The sequence below is a fragment of the Pteropus vampyrus genome, unplaced genomic scaffold (assembly GCF_000151845.1).
Source record: "Pteropus vampyrus isolate Shadow unplaced genomic scaffold, Pvam_2.0 Scaffold163, whole genome shotgun sequence".
Taxonomy (NCBI): Eukaryota; Metazoa; Chordata; class Mammalia; order Chiroptera; family Pteropodidae; genus Pteropus; species Pteropus vampyrus.
Genome location: NW_011888944.1, coordinates 140,136 through 158,430, shown reverse-complemented (window position 1 = coordinate 158,430; position 18,295 = coordinate 140,136). Strand labels below are relative to the sequence as shown.

The following is an 18,295-nucleotide window of genomic DNA, read 5'->3' as shown; positions in this document are numbered from 1 at the left end:
AGGGGAGCCAGGATCTGAGCCCAGAGTCAGCTCTGACTTGGGCCCTCACCACCCTTCCGTCCTTCGTGTGCTCACTTAGCCAGACTGTTCTTTCTAAGCTGAGAACACGGCCCTCACCCCAGGCCGCAGCCCCGGAGCACTGGGTAGAAAGGCTGGTCCTGGCCAGCTGTCCCCCAGGTGGGCTTGCAGCTTACCCTCGGGTCTTCCTGCGGAGCCCGTTGCGTGAGTCCTGTGTTCAGACCTAGGAGAGATCAGAAGGGGCTGTGAACCAAGCACGGGGGACACTAGGTGGCAGCCCTGTGCTGCAGCCAGGGGGCTGTGCAACCTTCAGGCTGGTCGTGCCCCTGGGCCTCCCTAGGAAACAGGGTGATGGTAGCCATTCTCCACTGGCCCCAGAGCTATGGGGAGGACGTGAGATGTGAACAGCTGAGTGTCCGCGATGAGTTCCATGGCTTCCACTGGCAGAGGTTCTGTCGGGTTTAGTTGGCCTCATGTAGAAAGGACGGGAGGGCACTCGGGTCTCCCACAGCCCCCCTCATTGAGGTGTTGATGGCTTTTGGGATTAGCGTGCGACTTTGCTGTGCGTATGTGCCCTAGGCCCTCGCAACCCCAGAGTAAAGCTGTGATGTAGAGGATCGGGCAGCGGGCTGCCCGTCCATCCAGGTTCCAGTTCCTGCCACCTTCCTCTTGACTGTGTTTATCAGGGCTGTGGAATAAGGGGTGGACATGTGCGGAGCACAGAGGGGTCAAGTTCAAGTTGCCACCTTGAAAAGGAGAGTTGTGTTCACTTCAGTTTGTGCCAAACCAAAAGCGATGCCTTGTGAACCCATGGAGAAGAGAAAGCGGTTCTTCAGACAAAGCAGAGTGACCGTACGTACTTAAGTCGGGCCACATGCTGGCCTGGTGTGGGGGTCACGTGCTGGCCTGGTGTGGGGGTCAGTGCTTTTTTTTCTGTTCATGCAGTCATTGGTTTGCTGGGGCTCTGTGATCTGGTTGGGACTGGAACCTTCTGCCACCTCTACCTACGTGTCTGAGAACAGGGGGAGCCCACCCGTGGCGGAGGGCGTCTGGTCCTCTTGGCCAAAGTGTGTGGTGCCGTGGCTAGTGGCTCTAGGACAAGCTTTTGCCAGCCACCTAAGTGTGGTCTTTACACGTCACAGCCAGCTCTAAACAGGGGTGTCCTACTTGCTTTAAGTAATTGGCAGTGAGTTAAACTAGAAACCTCAGTCTTGGCTGTTGTTAGAAACGCGGCCCTCCCAAACAAGTAAGTTGCTCTAACGTGCAAGGTCTTTGGTGTTTTTATTTTTCTGTTTCCTTATAGTAGAAGTTTCGGTTCTTGTATTTATCACGTGCCCGCTTCGCAGCTGGCACAGGGCTGGGCACTCAGAATGCCCTGGCCACATCCTCAGCCAGCCCCCTACCCCTTGCGTTGGCTGGTCTTGCTTTTCAAAGAGTGCTTTGGTTATGGTCACACTGGGATGTCAGCAGGGTGAGTAACCCGGCCAGGCTCCTATGGACAGTGAGTGGGCCGAGGAGGAGCAGAACGAGCCTTTTGTCCCTTCGTCTGGCCGTCTCTCTCTGGGGGAAGGTGGTGACGGCCAGCCTAGCCAGGCTGACGGGGAGGCAGGCGGAGGGCAGGCCTCTCTCCTCAGCTCGGCTGAGGCAGCTGAGGGTGCCACGCTGCCCCCAGGTACCTGGAAGGCGTCGCAGGGCGAGGAGGGAGCCGGGCTGAGGCGGGCGCGGGTGGTGGACTGAGGAAAGGCAAGCCAGCATTCAGGTCGGGGAGCAGACCCCTGTCAGCGCCGCAGCCATGGAGGTGCGTGCCGCGCTCAGGGAGGCAGGAGGGGCAGGGTGTTTCAGCAGGAGGGTCGGAAGTGTCCTGTGTACCAGGGACAGCTGAGGCCCATGAGACCAGGGAGGGCTCCCAGAGGGGACACCTGAGCTGAGTGGCTGGTCCGCCTGTGCACGCTGGAGTCAGGCCATGGAGCCCGGTGGCACTCTGTCCCTATCGGTGACACGCTCAGGTGCCTGCCTTCATCATTAGCTGATTGCTTCATGTCCTGGTTTTCTCAGTGGTGGCAGGTGGAGGGAGGGCAGGTCATGGTGGTGGGGCAGGTCCTGACAGCGGGGGTGTTTAGGAGCTTCCATGAGTGCTGGCTGTGACTGAAGGGCAGGCAGTGGACCAGCTGTCTAGGACCCTCCACGTTGGGGGACAGCCTGACGGTGGAGGCTGGGCCTGCGGGATGGTTCTGTGGCCCTACTGAGACGGTCGAGGAGGAGCAGGTCTGAGCCCCCGAGTTCGAACCCCCATGTGCTTCCCCAGACTGGTCCTTCTCTGTGGCTGGCCTTGCCTCCCGTGCACCTGGCTATTTTTAGCCTCCTTCTTCCGGTTAACGTGCTGCTCAGCCTCCCTCCCTCCAGATAGGTTATTTCAGGAGCAGACATCAGTCTCCTGCTCATTCAGACGCTTGGCTCGAATCGCAGGAAAAGCTGACAGGAGTTTCTAAAGTCACTCAGTGAGACATCTGTCTGTCCATCTAGCCCCCATTCGGCCCTAGCCAGTCCTCTCCGCCCCCCGAAGCTTGCCTTGTTCTAGGGCCTGGGCGGGGCGTCCTGGTGGGGAGACAGACCATAGACACGTCAGCACGTGCTGTGCGCTTTATGTGCTGTGTCCCTGTGACGTCGGGCTGCTGAGCGCTGTGACTGAGGAGGCGGATCCAGAGATGCGACAGGCACTCAGGAGGTGGCAGCGTCGTGACAGGGTCACTCTGGCCGTGTTGAGATGGGCGGGTGCCGGCCTTGGCGTCCGGGGCTTCAGGGGGGCGTCCTGACTGCTGCGAGCCGGCTTGTCCAGGGGCACGGGGACGCTGCAGTCTGAGGGGAGTGGAACAGCGCAGCGTGTCTGGGGCTCGCAGCCCGTTCCTTCTGCCCACCGTAGCACCCCTGATAGCCCCGAGGTCTGCTCCACTGGGGGAGCTCTTATGGCACTCCACTTCTTAGGGAGCCCCGCCTTCCTGGTCTGCCCAGCACAGGGTCCTACGGGGGAGTGGAAAGGTCGGGGCGAGAAGCAAACACATGCAGGGGGAATGGTGCCTGCCTGCCTCGCCCAGGGGGGCTCTGAGGGTCGAGAGGGCACGTGGATGGCCTTGTCCCACTGGCTCTGAACCACCGCTGGCCCCGGGGAGGGTGGTGTGGGCCCTGGTGTGCAGCTGGCTCCCTTGCAGCCTTGGGTGACAGCAGAATGGTGGCCGGTTCCCGGGAACTTAAGGGTCTGACCTCTGGGGAGCTTCTCCTGGGGCCCAGAGCCGGGCAGTCGAGAGCTCTGGCACAGAAACTGGAGGCCAGCTGCTTATAGCCCAGCCTCTTGGGCCTGGTTGTCTCGTACTGGGCGCCTGGAGGCCCCGTGGCCCCTCGTGGACAGCGGGCAGTGGGCATGCGGCAGTGGCGGAGGCCGGGTGGTTGGGGGGGTGGGGGGCCTTGGAGCCAGGTTGGAGAGTCGACTCGTTTTCACTCTGGGTCACCCCTGCTGGGAACACTGGCCTCCAGACCATGTGCCCAGGGCGGCCGAAAACGGCACATACCTGAGAACGAGGGTCGTCCTGCCAAATGGAGAGTGACACAGGAAGCCGGAAAGGCCAGAGCCACAGCCGAGCTGGGACACTGGAGGGGCCTCACGGTCACCTGACCTTACGGACTTGCCTGTCACTCAGTGGAGCCTCAGCACTGGGAAGCGGTGGGTGGCAAAGGGCTGGCCCGTCAGGGTGCCGGTGCCCCTCAGTTCCTGTCCCACAGGGCTGTGGGGCGACGTGCTCACCTACCAGGTGGCCGCCCAGCTGTGCATGTCAGCAGCGATCGGTCACCCTTGTTTGGCTGCCTAGAATTCTCAGGCTTTCATCTTCCTCAGCAGGCTGGGCCTGACCCCCTGTGGGTGGGTGTGACCCTGAGGACGGGTCCTGGGGCCAGATGAAGCACAGTTGCCTCTGGCCTTGTCATTGGAGGAGATGGTTTAATAGGTGGTGGGTGGGAGACCCCAGCTGGCTCTGTGCCTGGGCCCTGGGGTCGCATCCCCAGGCCAGAGAGGCTGCGTGCAGTCTGAGCTGCCTGGGAGCACCTGGCCTGGGGGTCTTGGCAGGGAGGGGGTCTTGGCAGGGGAGCAGCCCTGGGCTGAACCACGTGCTTCTGTGGGGCCAGTGCCGCCTGCCCTGGGGAATCCCTCGCTCACAGATGGTGGACCCTCACCCCGTTTCTCCTTCCCGGCCTGGGTTCCTCACCATTGTAAGGAACACGGTTTGCTTGAAGGCCATCAGGTCGACTGTTTCTGGGGGCAGCCATAACGGGACTGCCAGCTGGGCTGATCACACAGCGGGAATTGGTTCTCCCAGTTCTGGAGGCCAGTAGTCTGAAACTGCGGTGTGGGCCTGGCCACGCTCCCATGAGCCCTTCCTCATCTCCAGGTGCTGATAGCGGGCGCTCTTTGGCTCGTGGGCGCGTAACCCCGGGGTCTGCCCCGCCTCCACATGGCTCCTTCCCTCTGCCCGGTCAGCCTGTCTCCTAATGAGGACTCCGGTCATTGGAGCAGGGTCCACCCTCGCGACCTCACCTTAGCTCAGTCACATCCGCAAGTCCCTGTTTCACACTGGCAGGTGACAGGACTGCGGTCTTTTTGGATCACGACGTAACCTGTGACATCACAGGCCCTTCCACACGAACACCTTGCATTTAGAATTCAGTTGCACTTTTTTGTATGTTTTAAGAAACGTAAATAACATCATCAGTTCTTGATGTTGGAGGGGACTGTGGGGGCAGGCGACAGGCGAGTGCTTTTCCTGAAGGTCGGATGTGTAGTTCACCCCCCACCCCTTTAAGAGAGTCGATGCTGATGCGCACTTGCAGCCACGGCGGGAGGGGGGCCTTTGCGTTGGGGGTTTTCGAGGATCTTTCTCTGACGCAGACGCTTGATTGAGGAGGAAATGAGTATTGCTCAGGCAAGGGAATTGCCTTTGGAGGTCATTTCCCACGCAGATTTTTATTCTTCATGAAGGTCGTCACCACTGATGAATTTCTGTGAAAGCTCAGTAGTTCCCCCAGGAGCACCTGCTGTGTGCTGGGCCTGGGCCAGGCCTGGGGACTCCAGGAGGAGCAGAGGGCGGCTCAGCTGGGGACGGAGAGCCTTCCAGGCAGAGAGGCCTGGGCCGGGGCGAACGGGCAGGCGGAAGCGGCGCTCCCAGCTGTCAGGAGCCGCCTGGGACTTGCTGAGCTCCGGAGTCTCCCTGTGCCCTGGCGGTTCACACTAGTAGCGGCAGCTTCCGCAGCAGGCGTGCGCATCATGCAGGAGTTTCCTGAGCCTCCTGTGGCCAGAGGGATGACTGTCTGCTTTCCCACAGGACCACAGCCGCTTCGTCAACTGCGTGCGATTCTCTCCCGACGGGAACAGATTTGCCACGGCCAGCGCCGATGGCCAGGTGAGGGCTGGGGCTGGGGCTGGGCTGGGGGGCCCTGCAGTGAGGGGGCTCTTCTGATCGTCCTCTGCCACTCAGAGCAGATGGACCTGCCGAGCCAGTCTCCGTGCTGCACATAGGTGTCACCCTCCTCCTCGCCCCAGAACGAGGCTCGGTCGCCGGGCTTCGCCAAAGCACAGGAGACGCGGCTCCTTCTCCCTGCTTTTAAGTGGAACTCAAATCTCATCTGTGGGCGCTTTTTTCAGATTAACTCTCTTGAGTCCCAGTCGGGAACTCCATTATCGCCGACAGGTGAATAAGCGCTCGCTTAGCCAGCCGACTGCTGAGAGCGCTCACACACAGATAACCCACGCACGCCTTTGTTTCTTCAAAGATATACATCTATGACGGAAAGACGGGCGAGAAGGTGTGCGCCCTGGGAGGAGGCAAGGCTCACGACGGAGGCGTTTACGCCGTGAGTGTGGCTTCGGGCTGCCTGGTGGCTGTGGCTGTGGCTGGGTCCTATGGGCGTTCGCAGTCATTTGAACGGCTTTTACAGTTAGGAGCTTTAAAGTAGGTGTGGTGGGACAGAGCTTCAGGGTCACATAAAACAGGTGACGTGGCCTGGACACGCGTCGCATTCTCGCCCACTGCCTCCCGGCTTCTCCCCGCTCAGATGTGGGGGCTGGGCACAGCTGCTTTCTGAGGCCCCTTCCCACTGAAACTGTCTGACGTGCGACACGTGTTTCGTCTGAGCAGATAAGTTGGAGTCCTGATAGCACCCACTTGCTTTCTGCTTCTGGAGACAAGACCTCCAAAGTCTGGGACGTCAGCGCGAACTCTGTCGTCAACACGTTTACGATGGGCTCCAACATCCTGGACCAGCAGCTGGGCTGCCTGTGGCAGAATGACCACCTCCTCAGCATCTCCCTGTCTGGGTACATCAACTACCTGGACAAAAACAACCCCAGCAAACCCCTGCGGGTCATCAAGGTGAGGAGGTGCGGGGGGCGGGCCCCGCCTTTAGGGGAGGCAGGGGGAGAGGTGCGCCTGCCTAGGAGCGGGGCGAGCCCAAGGGGGTGCGACAGGAGGCCCGGCCCTGGGGGTTTTGAACAGGCAGCAGGTGCTGGTTGCATTTTGGGCTGTGAGTTGAGCAGAGGTGGGTGGGAGGCCAAGGGCCCTCGCCCTCCCTCAGGACCTCGCAAGTTGTGACATGCTGAGCCCCAAACGCGGTGAGTGGAACATGCCGCAGATGTGGGCGGCCAGCGAGAGCCTGGAGCTGGGCCTGGCCGTTGTGGGGTGCTGGAGCCCGGCAATGAGGGGGGGCGGTCCTCAGGTTCTGCAGGGGTTGGGGAGTGTGAGAATGAATATGGAGCGGTGACGGAGGCCTCGGGCGCCAGCCAGGAGTCTGGGCAGCAGGGAACAGTTGGAAGGATGGGAGGACCTGTCTCCATCATCCAGAACGCTTACTCAGGCCATACGATGACCAGGGTGTGCACTGGTGGCTCCTGGGTGGGAGTCACGCCCTCTCCCTGTCAGCCCTGGGGACTCTGTCATCGCAGGAAACAGAGCCACACCAGGAGCTCCTACGTCCTCTGGGGCCCTGGTGCCACCTGTTGCAGACCCCACCTCTGCCAGGGGTGGAGGCATCATCTGAAGTGGGGCTCACCTGCTCTGGGGCCTCCAGTGGGTGACCCTCTGTAAGGACTCTGAGCCATGATTTCGAGAGAGGGGTTTCACAGCCAGGCTTCATGTGCACCCCGTCCTGGCAGCTGAGGGTCATTTGAAGCCACTCCGGGTGGCAGGCCACAGCACTCCCCACCCGTTGCCCTCCCAGCTGCTTTCAGCTGTGTGACTGGCTCCTGGAGCCGTCAGCTGGGTGCTCGCTGCATCCCGTCCAGGATGGAGGCACTGGTGGCAGTGGTGACTGGACAGGCTGATCCAGTATGGTCGGCCCTGAGGACACGAGGTTCCCAGTCCACTGCAGTGAGGGTGCGGTGCAGGCACAGCAGCCTGAGACCGCGGGGGCCGGGGAAAGTCACGGCGCTGGCCCTCAGCTGTGTTGCGGGGGATCCAGGCCTTGCCGTCAGCCGACCTCCTCTGTCCAAGGAGCAGCTGCCCGTGGGCTGTCACCCCACAGGGCCCCAGGCGTCCATCCCCGGCCGCACCACATCTGTCAGCCCCTGGGCCTGGCTGCTCTGTCCCTGCCGCCCAGGACAGGGCTGTTCCTTCCGCTGGTCAGCTCAGGGAATCTCGTGGGCTGTTAACCGTTGTCAGAAAAGAAACGTGTCCTCTCTCCCACCACAAGGGTGTCTCCCAAGGGTGCTTGGTGCTGATGCCGCTGCGTGTGAGCCAGAAGGAGGCCGGAGTTAGGGCAGTGGCACACAGCGCCTGGGTCTGTGGGGGTCTCCTGGTGGCCGGAGGCCCCTGTCTGCCTCTGCGAGCCGGGCCCTCCTGAGGCTGACGCCATTCCTGCTGCCCACCCCGCGCCGTCCCCTCGCTCAGTTCTGGGCGGGGCTGGTCCTGGCTCTCTAGTGCGAGCAGCTTCTGGGGTCCGGGCTGCCCCATCAGTCTGCTTAGAGGGGGTGCTCGGCTGCTGGGGCTCTGATTAGACCCCTGTCCTTGGCCTGGTGGGCGTTAGGTGCCTTGGAGGGAGGAGCCGTGTGCCTGGGACTTGCCAGGTGGTCAGTTAATGGGAAAACCTGCCGAGACCTGATAGGTGTTTCAGGCCCGTTGGGCTGCGGGGTCTCGGCACACAGCAGCTGGTTGGGGGCCTCCTGCTTCTCCTTCACACCCAGGCGTAATCAGTAGAGTGTGGCAGGTCACAGGCAGGCTGGCACGTCCTCAACTCACCCTGCCCCGTCTGTCTTCTCTGCAGGGTCACAGCAAATCAATCCAGTGCCTGACGGTGCATAGAAACGGTGGCAAGTCCTACATCTACTCCGGGAGCCACGACGGGCACATTAATATCCTTTGACTCCCAAAGCTGGCTTCAGGCCACTGGCAGGAGAGCCGGGGCTCCCTTTCCCACGGGCTGGAGGGGCGGCCGGGCGGCCAGCCGGCTGGCGGAGCCACTGCAGCAGCCACAGCTGCCGAGATGGGCCCATGTCCATGCCCTGGCCACGCCCTTGACCTGGCGGGTTACTTCTCACTGCACAGCCTTGAGTGGTTGCTGAACTTCCTGACCTTGAACTGTTGCTTCTCCCTGGTGACACTGGTGCTGGCTCTGTTCCTCTCACAAGCCGTAGAATCGTTGGCTCTTGGATTCAGAGGGACTTGGACCCTTTTATTTCATTTTGTTTTTAGGTGAGGCAGCCTTTGGTGGATCTCACAGATTGCAAGGACCTTGTCAGCTTACAACCCTTATTTTTTTATTTTTTACGCTTACAGCACTCGGTCTTCCTAGGTGGTCTCTCATCCAAGTACTAACCAGGCCCGACCCTGCTTAGCTTCCGAGATCAGACAGCATCGGGCTTGTTCAGGGTGGCGTGGCCGTAGACTGGACTTGGACCCTTTTAGTGGAACCCCCTTGTTTTGAAAATAGGAAACAAGCTCAGATGGTTCGGGCACCTTCCCCAGGTCACAGGGCTCGTCGGTAGTAGGGTGGGGACTAGCACCCAAATCTTCCTCCTGGTCAGGTCCTTTGCAGTCCCTGAGACGGTCCCTGGAGGCTTGTGTGGCAGCCCCTCCCCCTGCCCCCCGTGCGTGGTCCAGGGCTGATAACCCCACTTCCTAGGACTGTCTTAAACAGTGGAGCGGCGTCCGTAGGGTCTCGGCGCTGGTGCCCACACAGGGCCTGGCTCCCAGCGGGGCGTTCAGCTGCCTCTGTGTACGCTGCTTCCTGGTCCCCGTGCTGCTGGACCTTCTGGAAGGATCTGTGTGGGAACTCCCCGTTTCTCACACCTTCACAGGCCTGCCTTGTCTCTGTGGGGCCTCTCCGTTTCCAGGAGACCCAGGTCTCCCCATGGGCCTGAGAGGAGGGCACGTGAGTTGCCCTCCGCCCCGTGAAGCGTGAGGAGACGTAGGGCATAGTCGGGAGACAAGGCCCCAGGCTGCCTCTCCTGGAGGGGCGGGCGCGCCCGTCCACCCACACGGGCTGCAGCTGGCCTGCATTGCTCCTTCCCCGGCTGTGCCCAACCCCAGCGTCCGTGCACGGGGACGGTAACCTCCAACACCCCACACACCCTTCGGTGTCAGTGGCCGGGGTCCCCAGTGTGATGTGACGCCAGTGGGATGCAGTGACCTCAAGGGGACAGCAACCTGCACTGGAAATGAGATTATTCACTGATGCAGAGGAAGAATCTCTTAGCTTTGAACATACTTCACACCCAGGCGCCTGGAGCACATGCCGGCCCCCCCAAGATGGGTCAGCCCGGGCGGCATCACCTGGTGGGACCTGGGAGCCGGCCACTGGCTGAGTGGCAAGGCATAGCCAGCCTCCTGCTCCCAGTCATGGGCTCCTCGGCAGGGTCCAGAAAGAGTCCGGGCAGTGTTGGCCCAGTTGCACAGCGACTCCTGCAGGCTCTCTGGGGTGCCGGTCCATCACCGCTTGGCCCACCACCCCAGGCTGCGGTCTGTCTGCCTCGTGAGCTACGCAGCCTGCGATCTGCTTAGTTGGACTGTGGGCACACCGGGTTCTAATCAGCCCACTGCCTTGGATGTGCACAGGGAGTTCGCCTCGCGCCCAGCGCTTGCTGTCCTGTCCCTCACGTGCCGCCCAGGACGGGGAGGGCCCACGGGCTCCCTGGGGGGCGCACAGCACGTCCCAGAGGCCTGGCTTTCCTTGACTGCTCCCCACATTACTGGGATTCCGAGACGGGGGAGAACGACTCCTTCGCTGGGAAGGGCCACACGAACCAGGTGTCCAGGATGACAGTGGACGAGTCCGGGCAGCTGGTGAGCTGCAGCATGGACGACACGGTGCGCTACACCAGCGTCACCCTGCGGGACTACAGGTGAGCGGGCGGGGCGGGGTCCCGCGGGCATCGCCACGACCGCTGCAGACAGCGTGTTCTCTGCTCCTCTCCCTCCGGCCCTGAGCTCGGCGACACAGCGACGTGCTCTTTTCTTGCTGAGTTAGAGTCCGGGTGACTAGCAGAGACGTGACCAAGTGTAGACGGCCTGGGAAGCCAGGCAGAATGGGTCTCACCTGCAGCCCCGCCCGGCTCTGTTCCTCTTCAGTGAGGGAAGGGGGCAGTGGAGCCACGGAGGGCCCAAGGGCGGCCGGCACCAGGAGATTGGGTGAAAGGCAGTGTCGGCTGCAGTTTGCCCTGGTGTCATTGACGGGCACTGGCACTGGGATACGTGCCTTCACGATGTGCAGTGTTCAGACAAGGGGTCAGGAGGGCAGTGTCCACGTTCCTCCCTGTGAAAGGACAGGCTCCGCCTCCAGCACCCACGGCCCGGGCTGGCCCTTGCCGGCCTCACTGTTCAGTCATTCAGACCCTGCTGTCCTGCTGCAGGTGGCAGACTCTTGGTGACGCTCACACCAGGCATAGCACCTAACTGGGGAACACGTGCTGTGTGCGCCCCACTTGCCCAGCACAACTAGGTGGTGTTCGTCACGTCTCAAGAAAAGTGCAGAAGCCGCCCAAGGACCCCAGTGTCAGGCCTCGGCCCTCTCTTCTGCTCCACGTGACCCCAGTGCTGTCTTCCTGCTGGGGGCTGTGCTGCCACCCTCGGCTGGTGAGGGACCCGGGGCAGAGCCACGGCCTGGTGACCGAGTCGCAGGGGCCTGTTTACTGAGCCTTTGGGGCTCTGCTCGACCCAGTTATGTGGGGTTTTTCTCAGTTTACCATTTTCAAAAGTTTTTGTGCGCAGATATTTCTAGGATGGTTTTTCATAGGCTTAGCCAAAAGTAAAAACGTAATTTTCACCCGTTAAAAATAAGGGATTATTATTTTTAATTACTGGCTAAGAAGATGGGTTATGACCATGGGAGTGGGGGGAGCAGAGCTCAGTTCTGCCTGCACCCCGGAAACGCCAGGGTCTTCGGCTGACAGACGCGGGGACAAAAGCAGTGACTGGGTGCCCTCTGGGGTGGCAGGTACTCCCCAGGCCCCAGGCCTAGTGTGGTTTGTGCTGCTTCTCCCAAGGTCTAAGCTATTTTTGTGCTCCCTCCCCTGCCCCACGTTTAGGGGTCGCTCCTGCAGGGGGCGCCCTCCTACACCGTCCGGTGGCTGTGGGTTTGCAGTCAGTGTGTGACACCTGCGCCGAGCCCCTAGTAATGCGTTTTCCCTTCTCACAGCGGACAGGGAGTCGTGAAACTGGACGTCCAGCCCAAGTGCCTGGCTGTCGGCCCTGGAGGATACACGGTGGTGGTCTGCATCGGGCAGGTACGGCCCTCGTTCTCACCGAGTACCATCTGTGCTGGGACTTTGCGCACACTCAGGCCGCGTCCCATCAGCTACGCGTGGCGGCCCCTCCCCCAGGAGGAAGCGGGCACGCAGGGGGCAAGCTGCCAGCCAAGGGCAGAGCTGGGGTTCGAACCGGGCGTCAGGCCACCTGTGTGTCCGCAGGCGTCAGACACAGCAGGAGCCTTGGGCCTTCGCTCATGGTCATACCCCAGCCGTGCAGAGCTGGAGCCGTGGCCACCTCTCCCTCCGGGCCGCCGTTCTCTCCCCTGACCGCTCACGGGAGGGTCACGAGGAAGAACACGTCGAACTCCTGGCTCTTTTGTAAGTTCTTCCGTAAATGAGGAGCCTGGAGCTTAGAGTGACCTGGTGACTTCCCCAAGGCCGCATGATGGCGGAGCCCCAGGCCAGAGTGGGGTTTGCCGTCCCAGCTCCACAGCCTGGTTCTCATTCAAGACAGTGAGGCCTCCACATCTTTCTCTGGGGATTTCTGGAGCAAAGGCCCTTGATCGAGACCCCTGCCTGACCCATTTCATACAGGATTCTGCTCCGTCTGTCAGCAGACCTGGGCGTCCCGGTGTGTAGATCAGAGAAGGCAGGGGTGACCGAGCCCCCGTTGGCACAAGTGACAGACCCTGCTAAAGAAAGCTACCGTTCAGGACCCACGGCCCCTCCTCCCTTCTGTGAGCTTAATTGCTTCGGGGAGAACAGATTCTGTGTCCTAGATAACGCGAACCTCCTGCCAGGCAATTGCCGCAGACAGCCTGGGCGGTCAGTGGAGTACAGAGGGACAAACGGGGAGAGACCAGAAGGTGGGGTCCGTGGGGCGGGGCTTTGCAGGTGAGAGAGAGAGTGGGCTGTCTCCCAGGCGAGAGTTCTCGCTCTGCTCAGAGCCGTGGGGCTCTGGGCACCTGGCGGGCCATCTCTGTACCCTGTGTCCTCTGTGATGGGGAGGAGACACCACCATCCCCAGGGGTTCAGCACCCCTAGCAGGGGGTGTGGCTCCCGCTCCGGGGACTCTGGCTGCTGGCTTCGTTGGCTTTTATTAGTACCCACCCTTAACCCTGAATTCCCTCTTCGCGATGGCTTTTACACCCTGGGAGGCTGAGTCTCAGGCCATTCGTGAGCTGTCCCCACAGGTGGTGGCTCAGCCACACCAGACCCTGGTTTTCTGCCTCCAGAGCCCTTTGGTAGGGCCTGGATACCCAGGCACTCGGCCCCGCCTGGGGACTGTCCTGCCCCCAGAGTAAGAGTCTAGGTGGGTGCTGGCTGAGGAGCACGGGAGAGGTGCACAGGGCACTTTCAGGGCACGGCTGTGAGCCATCTGTGCCGTCCCCCGCCCTTCCTGGCTCTGGTCTTGCAACAGGAGAGCGGGGAGCCTCCCGGGCCCCGGACCCCAGCCCTGTGGCCCGCCTGCTGGCACCAGTCCCCAGGGCCCGTTTTCTCTGTAAGATGGGGTGCCAGTACTGGCTGCTCCACAGATGGCAGGTCAGAGCTGGGAGGGGTATTTCCTGGGCTCACGGGAACCAGAACCCGGTGCGCGTGTGCCGTGTCCCGTGTCCGTTCCCAGGGCCGGCTCCGAGCCTGGCACTGCCAGGCACTCTTGTCCTCCTGGACCTCGTGGGAGCTCCGTCCATCATGCTCGCGTGACTGTAGGAGCTACGTTTGGTTCAGGCGCCCGGCTTCCCAAGAGGCCAGTGCTGGCGGTGGCGGTGGTGGTGGCATAGCGGAGCGATCCCGTGACGGCAGCAGCCGGCGCTGACCGTGATGCCACGACTCGCGGCTGTCCCTGTCCCTGCTGGCTGATGAGGGAGGAAGCACAGCTCGGGGTCACGGGGCTGAGTCTGGAGCCCTGGCCCGCCCTCAGCAAGGTCAGGGACGGAGCCCAGACCGGGACCGAGGACCGAGCGACGGTTGCCCGGGCTCCTGCGTCACCTGGCTGCCTGCCTGTTTCAGATCGTCCTGCTGAAGGATCAGAAGAAGTGCTTCAGCATCGACAGCCCCGGCTACGAGCCCGAGGTGGTGGCAGTGCACCCCAGCGGCGACATGGTGGCTGTCGGGGGCACGGTAAGGCCCTTCTTCCCCACGCCCTCTCTCCTAGGTGGCTGGGGAATTTGGGGGTGACATGAGCTGTGTGAGTGTAGGACTGCCTCAGGGAGGTGGGACTGGGTTTCTGGGAACCAGTTTAGAGCACCCCCTGTCACCCGTTTGACAGCCTTCATGGGTGACGCTCAAAGCCCCCAGGGGTGCCCAGCCCCTGGCAATGCTCGTCCTGGCCAGTGCAGCAATGTGAAGGGACACGGGGCCCCGGACAGTGAGGTGGGTGGAAAGGATCTGCTGGATGCAGCCAGGGGACTCAGGCTGTCAGTGGAATGTGGACGCTCGACTGCCCAGAGAGACGTGGCTGGTCCCAGGTGTGCCTCCCAGGGGGGCCTTGGGCAGCTTCAGGGACACCACTTCCTACTCCCTCGTGGTCCATCCCGTCTGCTCGCCCTTAGCCCGCTCACTGATTCATTCCTGCGAGGGCCAGGCTCTGGGGTTAAAATCCTGGGTCCCTGCCCCGGATAGCGGTGCCCAGGGTGCAGCACCCTGGTAGGTACCCCGGGCACGGGAGAGAGCGTCCACAGAGGTGCCCCGCTCCTCCAGAGGCTGGGGCCGAGAGAGCTGGGCGGAGGTGGCCAGAGGCATCCCTGATCCAAGCGCCCCTGGGGCGAGGCGACAGCCAATGGCTGAGTGGCCCGAGCCTTCTCTTTCTGTCTGTCTGTCTGTCTGTCTCTGTCTCTCTGTCTCTCTGTCTCTCTGTCTCTCTGTCTCTCTGTCTCTCGGGAGTGGCTCATGGCCCCTGTATTCTGCAGGACGGGAATGTCCGCCTGTACTCCATCCTGGGCACCACGCTGAAAGATGAGGGCAAGCTCCTGGAGGCCAAGGGCCCTGTGACTGACTTGGCGTACTCCCACGACGGTGCCTTCCTTGCCGTGTGTGACGCCAGCAAGGTGGTCACGGTCTTCAGCGTCGCTGATGGCTACTCGGTGAGTGGGTGGCCTGTCCTGTGTCCCCATGCTAGGCAGTGCAGGTGATGGGTGGCGGCTGTGGCTTCTGTCCAGTCGTCCCCGACTGGGTAGGGGCACAAGACCACGTGGCTTCATTCCTCTTAGAGCACAAACGACGTCGGACCAGACCCCGCTGCCCAGGGGCTTGAGGTTTTGGTGCGATAGGTCAGTTGCCAAAAGGTCAGGGTCCTGGGCGGCGGTGGGGCTGGCTGTGAAGATGGGCTCATCGTTTCAGCTGGGCAGCCTGCGTGAGGACGCCTGGCCTCCGAGACCCTCTTTCTCCTCCGTCAGCTTAGGCTGCGTGTCTCTTGTCTCGTTGCCGTTTGAGGTCTGGTAAAGAGGGGTGCTGACCATCCCCACGCTGCCCTGCACTTGGGGAAGGGGGGCGGGGCCAGTTGCCAGGGCACCTGGGAGCTCGTCCTGCTTCACAGAACAGAGTACAGGGAACAGCAAGAGCACCTCTCGAGTGAGGGTGAGAGCTCCTGTCCTGCCATCAGAACTGTGTCCTAGGCGGCGTCAAAGGAGAGACTGTGCCTTGGAGGGATTCGGTCCTTTGCTGGTGTGACCAGAGCAGGCAGCGCTGGACAGTGCAGGGTCTCCTGTCCCTGGTGGGCCCTCCCACCGCCAGCCAGCCCTCACCCTCAACTCAGGACAGTTTCAAAATCTGCCGCAGAGTTGACATAATTTACTAGCTAGACTCCTACTAACATTTTACCACGTCACGTTGTCCATCCATTCAGTAATCCAGTTTTTGGTGCATATAATTTTCCTTTAAATGTCTCAGCTTACAAATTGTTAACTAGGGTTTAACCATTTTTTAGTTTTATCTTTTGCTGTAAAGTTTACATATGACAAAAGGTGGACATGGAGAAAAATGCGCGTAGCGGGTGCTCTTCTATAACCCACACCCCCGTCGGGACGAAGCGCCCCCCACCCCAGGGCGCCCTTCTGCCTGGCACCGCGATGCCGGTGTGAGCGATTTCATTGCGCGTAGCGAGCCTCATTTAAGACGTCCTGAGTAACCTACAGAAGCAGAGTCAGCAAAGGGCATGGAAAGAAAATCGTGGGTGAAGTGACTTTAGGGACTGAGACAACCGTTCTCGAAGTGTTGGAGGCCCCGAGGTGGGCAGGGTTTCAGGGCTGGGACACGCCCTGGGGAGTGGCCGCATGCGGAGCCAGTGGCTCAGCCGGCCGCCTCGACTCCACGGTGGAGGGGCGCCGTCTGGGGACCGCGTGCTTTGTGTTCCTCTCCTCCGGCATTTCTGCCTGTCCCTTCGCTGGAGAGCTCTGTGGAGGGCGAGCAGGACACGTGCTGTGATTGAGGGCATCCTGAGGGGATGCTGGGCTTCACCTCTGAGCAGCAGGCACCTCGCGGTGTTCTCACGGCGAGGCTGAGGTTGCCTGCCCCTCGTCACCGTGGGGCGAGGGGACGGAGGGGACGATGCCCGGCCCTGGCTGGGCCTGACCTGCTGCCTCTGTGTCCACCCACGGCTAGGAGAACAACGTCTTTTACGGACACCACGCGAAGATCGTCTGCCTGGCCTGGTCCCCGGACAACGAGCATTTTGCCTCAGGCGGCATGGACATGATGGTGTACGTCTGGACCCTGAGTGACCCTGAGACCAGGGTCAAGATCCAAGGTGACTCTCGCACCCACCTCAGCTCCCCACGCAGCTCCAGTGAGACTGGCCCCAAGCATCCAGTGTTCGTTCTCTGCTTCTGGGGAGGCCACCACATTCTCGTCCACCCAACCCTGGGCTCTGCTGGCCACAGAGCCTGAGAGCCGGTGGTCTCTCTACACAGGACAGTGCTGCGTCCGGGGCTGCTTTTGACATGCCTTCCTGCCTTAGTCTGTTCGGGCTCCTGTAACAGAATCCCACAGACGGGGGCGTGGAAAAGCTGCGGGGAGCAATTGCTCACCGTCCAGAGGCTGGAACCCGAGATCAGGGGAGGGCCCTCCTCCGTGTCCCCACGTGGTGTGGGGCTGGGACACTGGTGTCTTGTAAGACGCTTCTCATACTGTCTCCCCAAGCTAACTTAGGTTTTTAACTTAGGAACTTTGCGGGGGACACAAACACTCAGACCATGGCCCCTTCCCTTCCCACTCACCACCCTCTTCAGCCCTGCATTGCCTGTGACAGCGGTGTCCAGTAGAGGCACACATGGACTTTATATTTTCCTAGCAGCCACATTTAAAAAAACAGATAAAGTTATTTTTAATAGTAAATTTTATTTAACCCAACTTGTGATTTCCACGTGTGGCAGCAGCTCGCGTCACAGGCTCATAGCCCGAGTAAGGGGGCAGCGCCCCGGCTGTCTGGTGCCATTGTCGAGAACGCCTGCTCCCACGGCCGTCATCCTCGGCTCTGGTCCTGAGAGAGAGGGACGGGGACTCGTCACCAGGGACCCTGTCGTCGGTTTCGGCACGGGTCGTCCCATCTTCCTAGCTCGACGTGTCCGTAGGAGCAGAGAGGCCGGCTTCTCAAAAGCGTGTTCCTTTTCCTTAGATGCACACCGGCTGCACCACGTCAGCAGCCTGGCCTGGCTGGACGAGCACACGCTGGTCACCACCTCCCACGACGCCTCTGTCAAAGAGTGGACAATCACCTACTGAGGACCGCGTGGCTGGACCGCATCAGGGACTAGCGCTCAGCCGCAGCAGAGCACGCCGTTCCTCCAGCCGTTCCTGTGACACCCCCGCCCCCATCAAGAGGGGCCCCTAACTCCTGATGACCCCCCTCTCCGCAGGGTGTTCGCGTCTGTACCCATCCTCCGAAAGCTTTAGACAGTGACAGTTTGCACATGAAAGCAGAGCGGGCCCTTAAACAGTGTGTGGAGCACGACTCACTCCCACCACCCAGCGCAGCCGAGCGCGGAACATTCCAGAGGCAGCGCCTCGAAAGCACACAGACCCACCCCCGTGGCTCCTGCCGCCCGTCAGGGAGGCTGTGTCCCACCCACCCCCCCGCAGGAGGGGGCTGCGCTGGGCCCGGGGCGCACGCGGCAGGGCAGCACGGCCGGGGTGCCGCGCGGCACAGATGTCACGACCCCAGAGCATGCGCCCTGCTGCACAGACACCTCCAGAAAAGCAGAGCAGCCCCCAGAGCAGACAGGCACACCGTGACCCTGCGCGTCACTGTCGGTGTCGGTGCTGGATTCTAAGAATGGAGTCGTGAGGTTTTTTTCCTTTAATGTGTCTTAACTGTTGCTTGTCATTGTTTACAAGCTTGTGGGTTGAGGGCGCTGTCTCCAGGTCTTGGAGCCCTTGATAGCCAGACTGAGGTGTCCTGGTCACCATTTCACTGTCATGCTTCGATGTTTTTCTGTCTTGCTTTCTCCCATATGCCCCCAAGAGCAAAGGTTAATTTAAAGGTAAAGGTGAAGTTACTGTATAATCATCATTTTCACCTGCATTTTCTTTTTCAGTGCAGAAATTAAAAGTAAGTACAAAGCA

The 18,295-nt window shown here is 61.2% G+C and overlaps 1 protein-coding gene and 1 pseudogene across 1 annotated transcript in view; one reads left to right on the top strand and one right to left on the bottom strand.

Annotated features, from left to right (window-relative positions):
- Positions 1–18,295, top strand: part of WDR1 (WD repeat domain 1) — a 34,655-nt gene extending 16,360 nt beyond the window's left edge. The window contains exons 6-15 of the mRNA XM_011370186.2: positions 5,385–5,462; positions 5,833–5,913; positions 6,198–6,431; positions 8,317–8,404; positions 10,237–10,393; positions 11,686–11,773; positions 13,748–13,858; positions 14,647–14,820; positions 16,337–16,481; positions 17,349–18,295. Coding sequence (XP_011368488.1) covers positions 5,385–5,462; positions 5,833–5,913; positions 6,198–6,431; positions 8,317–8,404; positions 10,237–10,393; positions 11,686–11,773; positions 13,748–13,858; positions 14,647–14,820; positions 16,337–16,481; positions 17,349–17,455 — 1,263 coding nt within the window. The 3' untranslated portion in view covers positions 17,456–18,295. The remainder of the gene's footprint in view (positions 1–5,384; positions 5,463–5,832; positions 5,914–6,197; positions 6,432–8,316; positions 8,405–10,236; positions 10,394–11,685; positions 11,774–13,747; positions 13,859–14,646; positions 14,821–16,336; positions 16,482–17,348) is intronic.
- Positions 8,820–8,938, bottom strand: LOC111745738 (annotated as a pseudogene).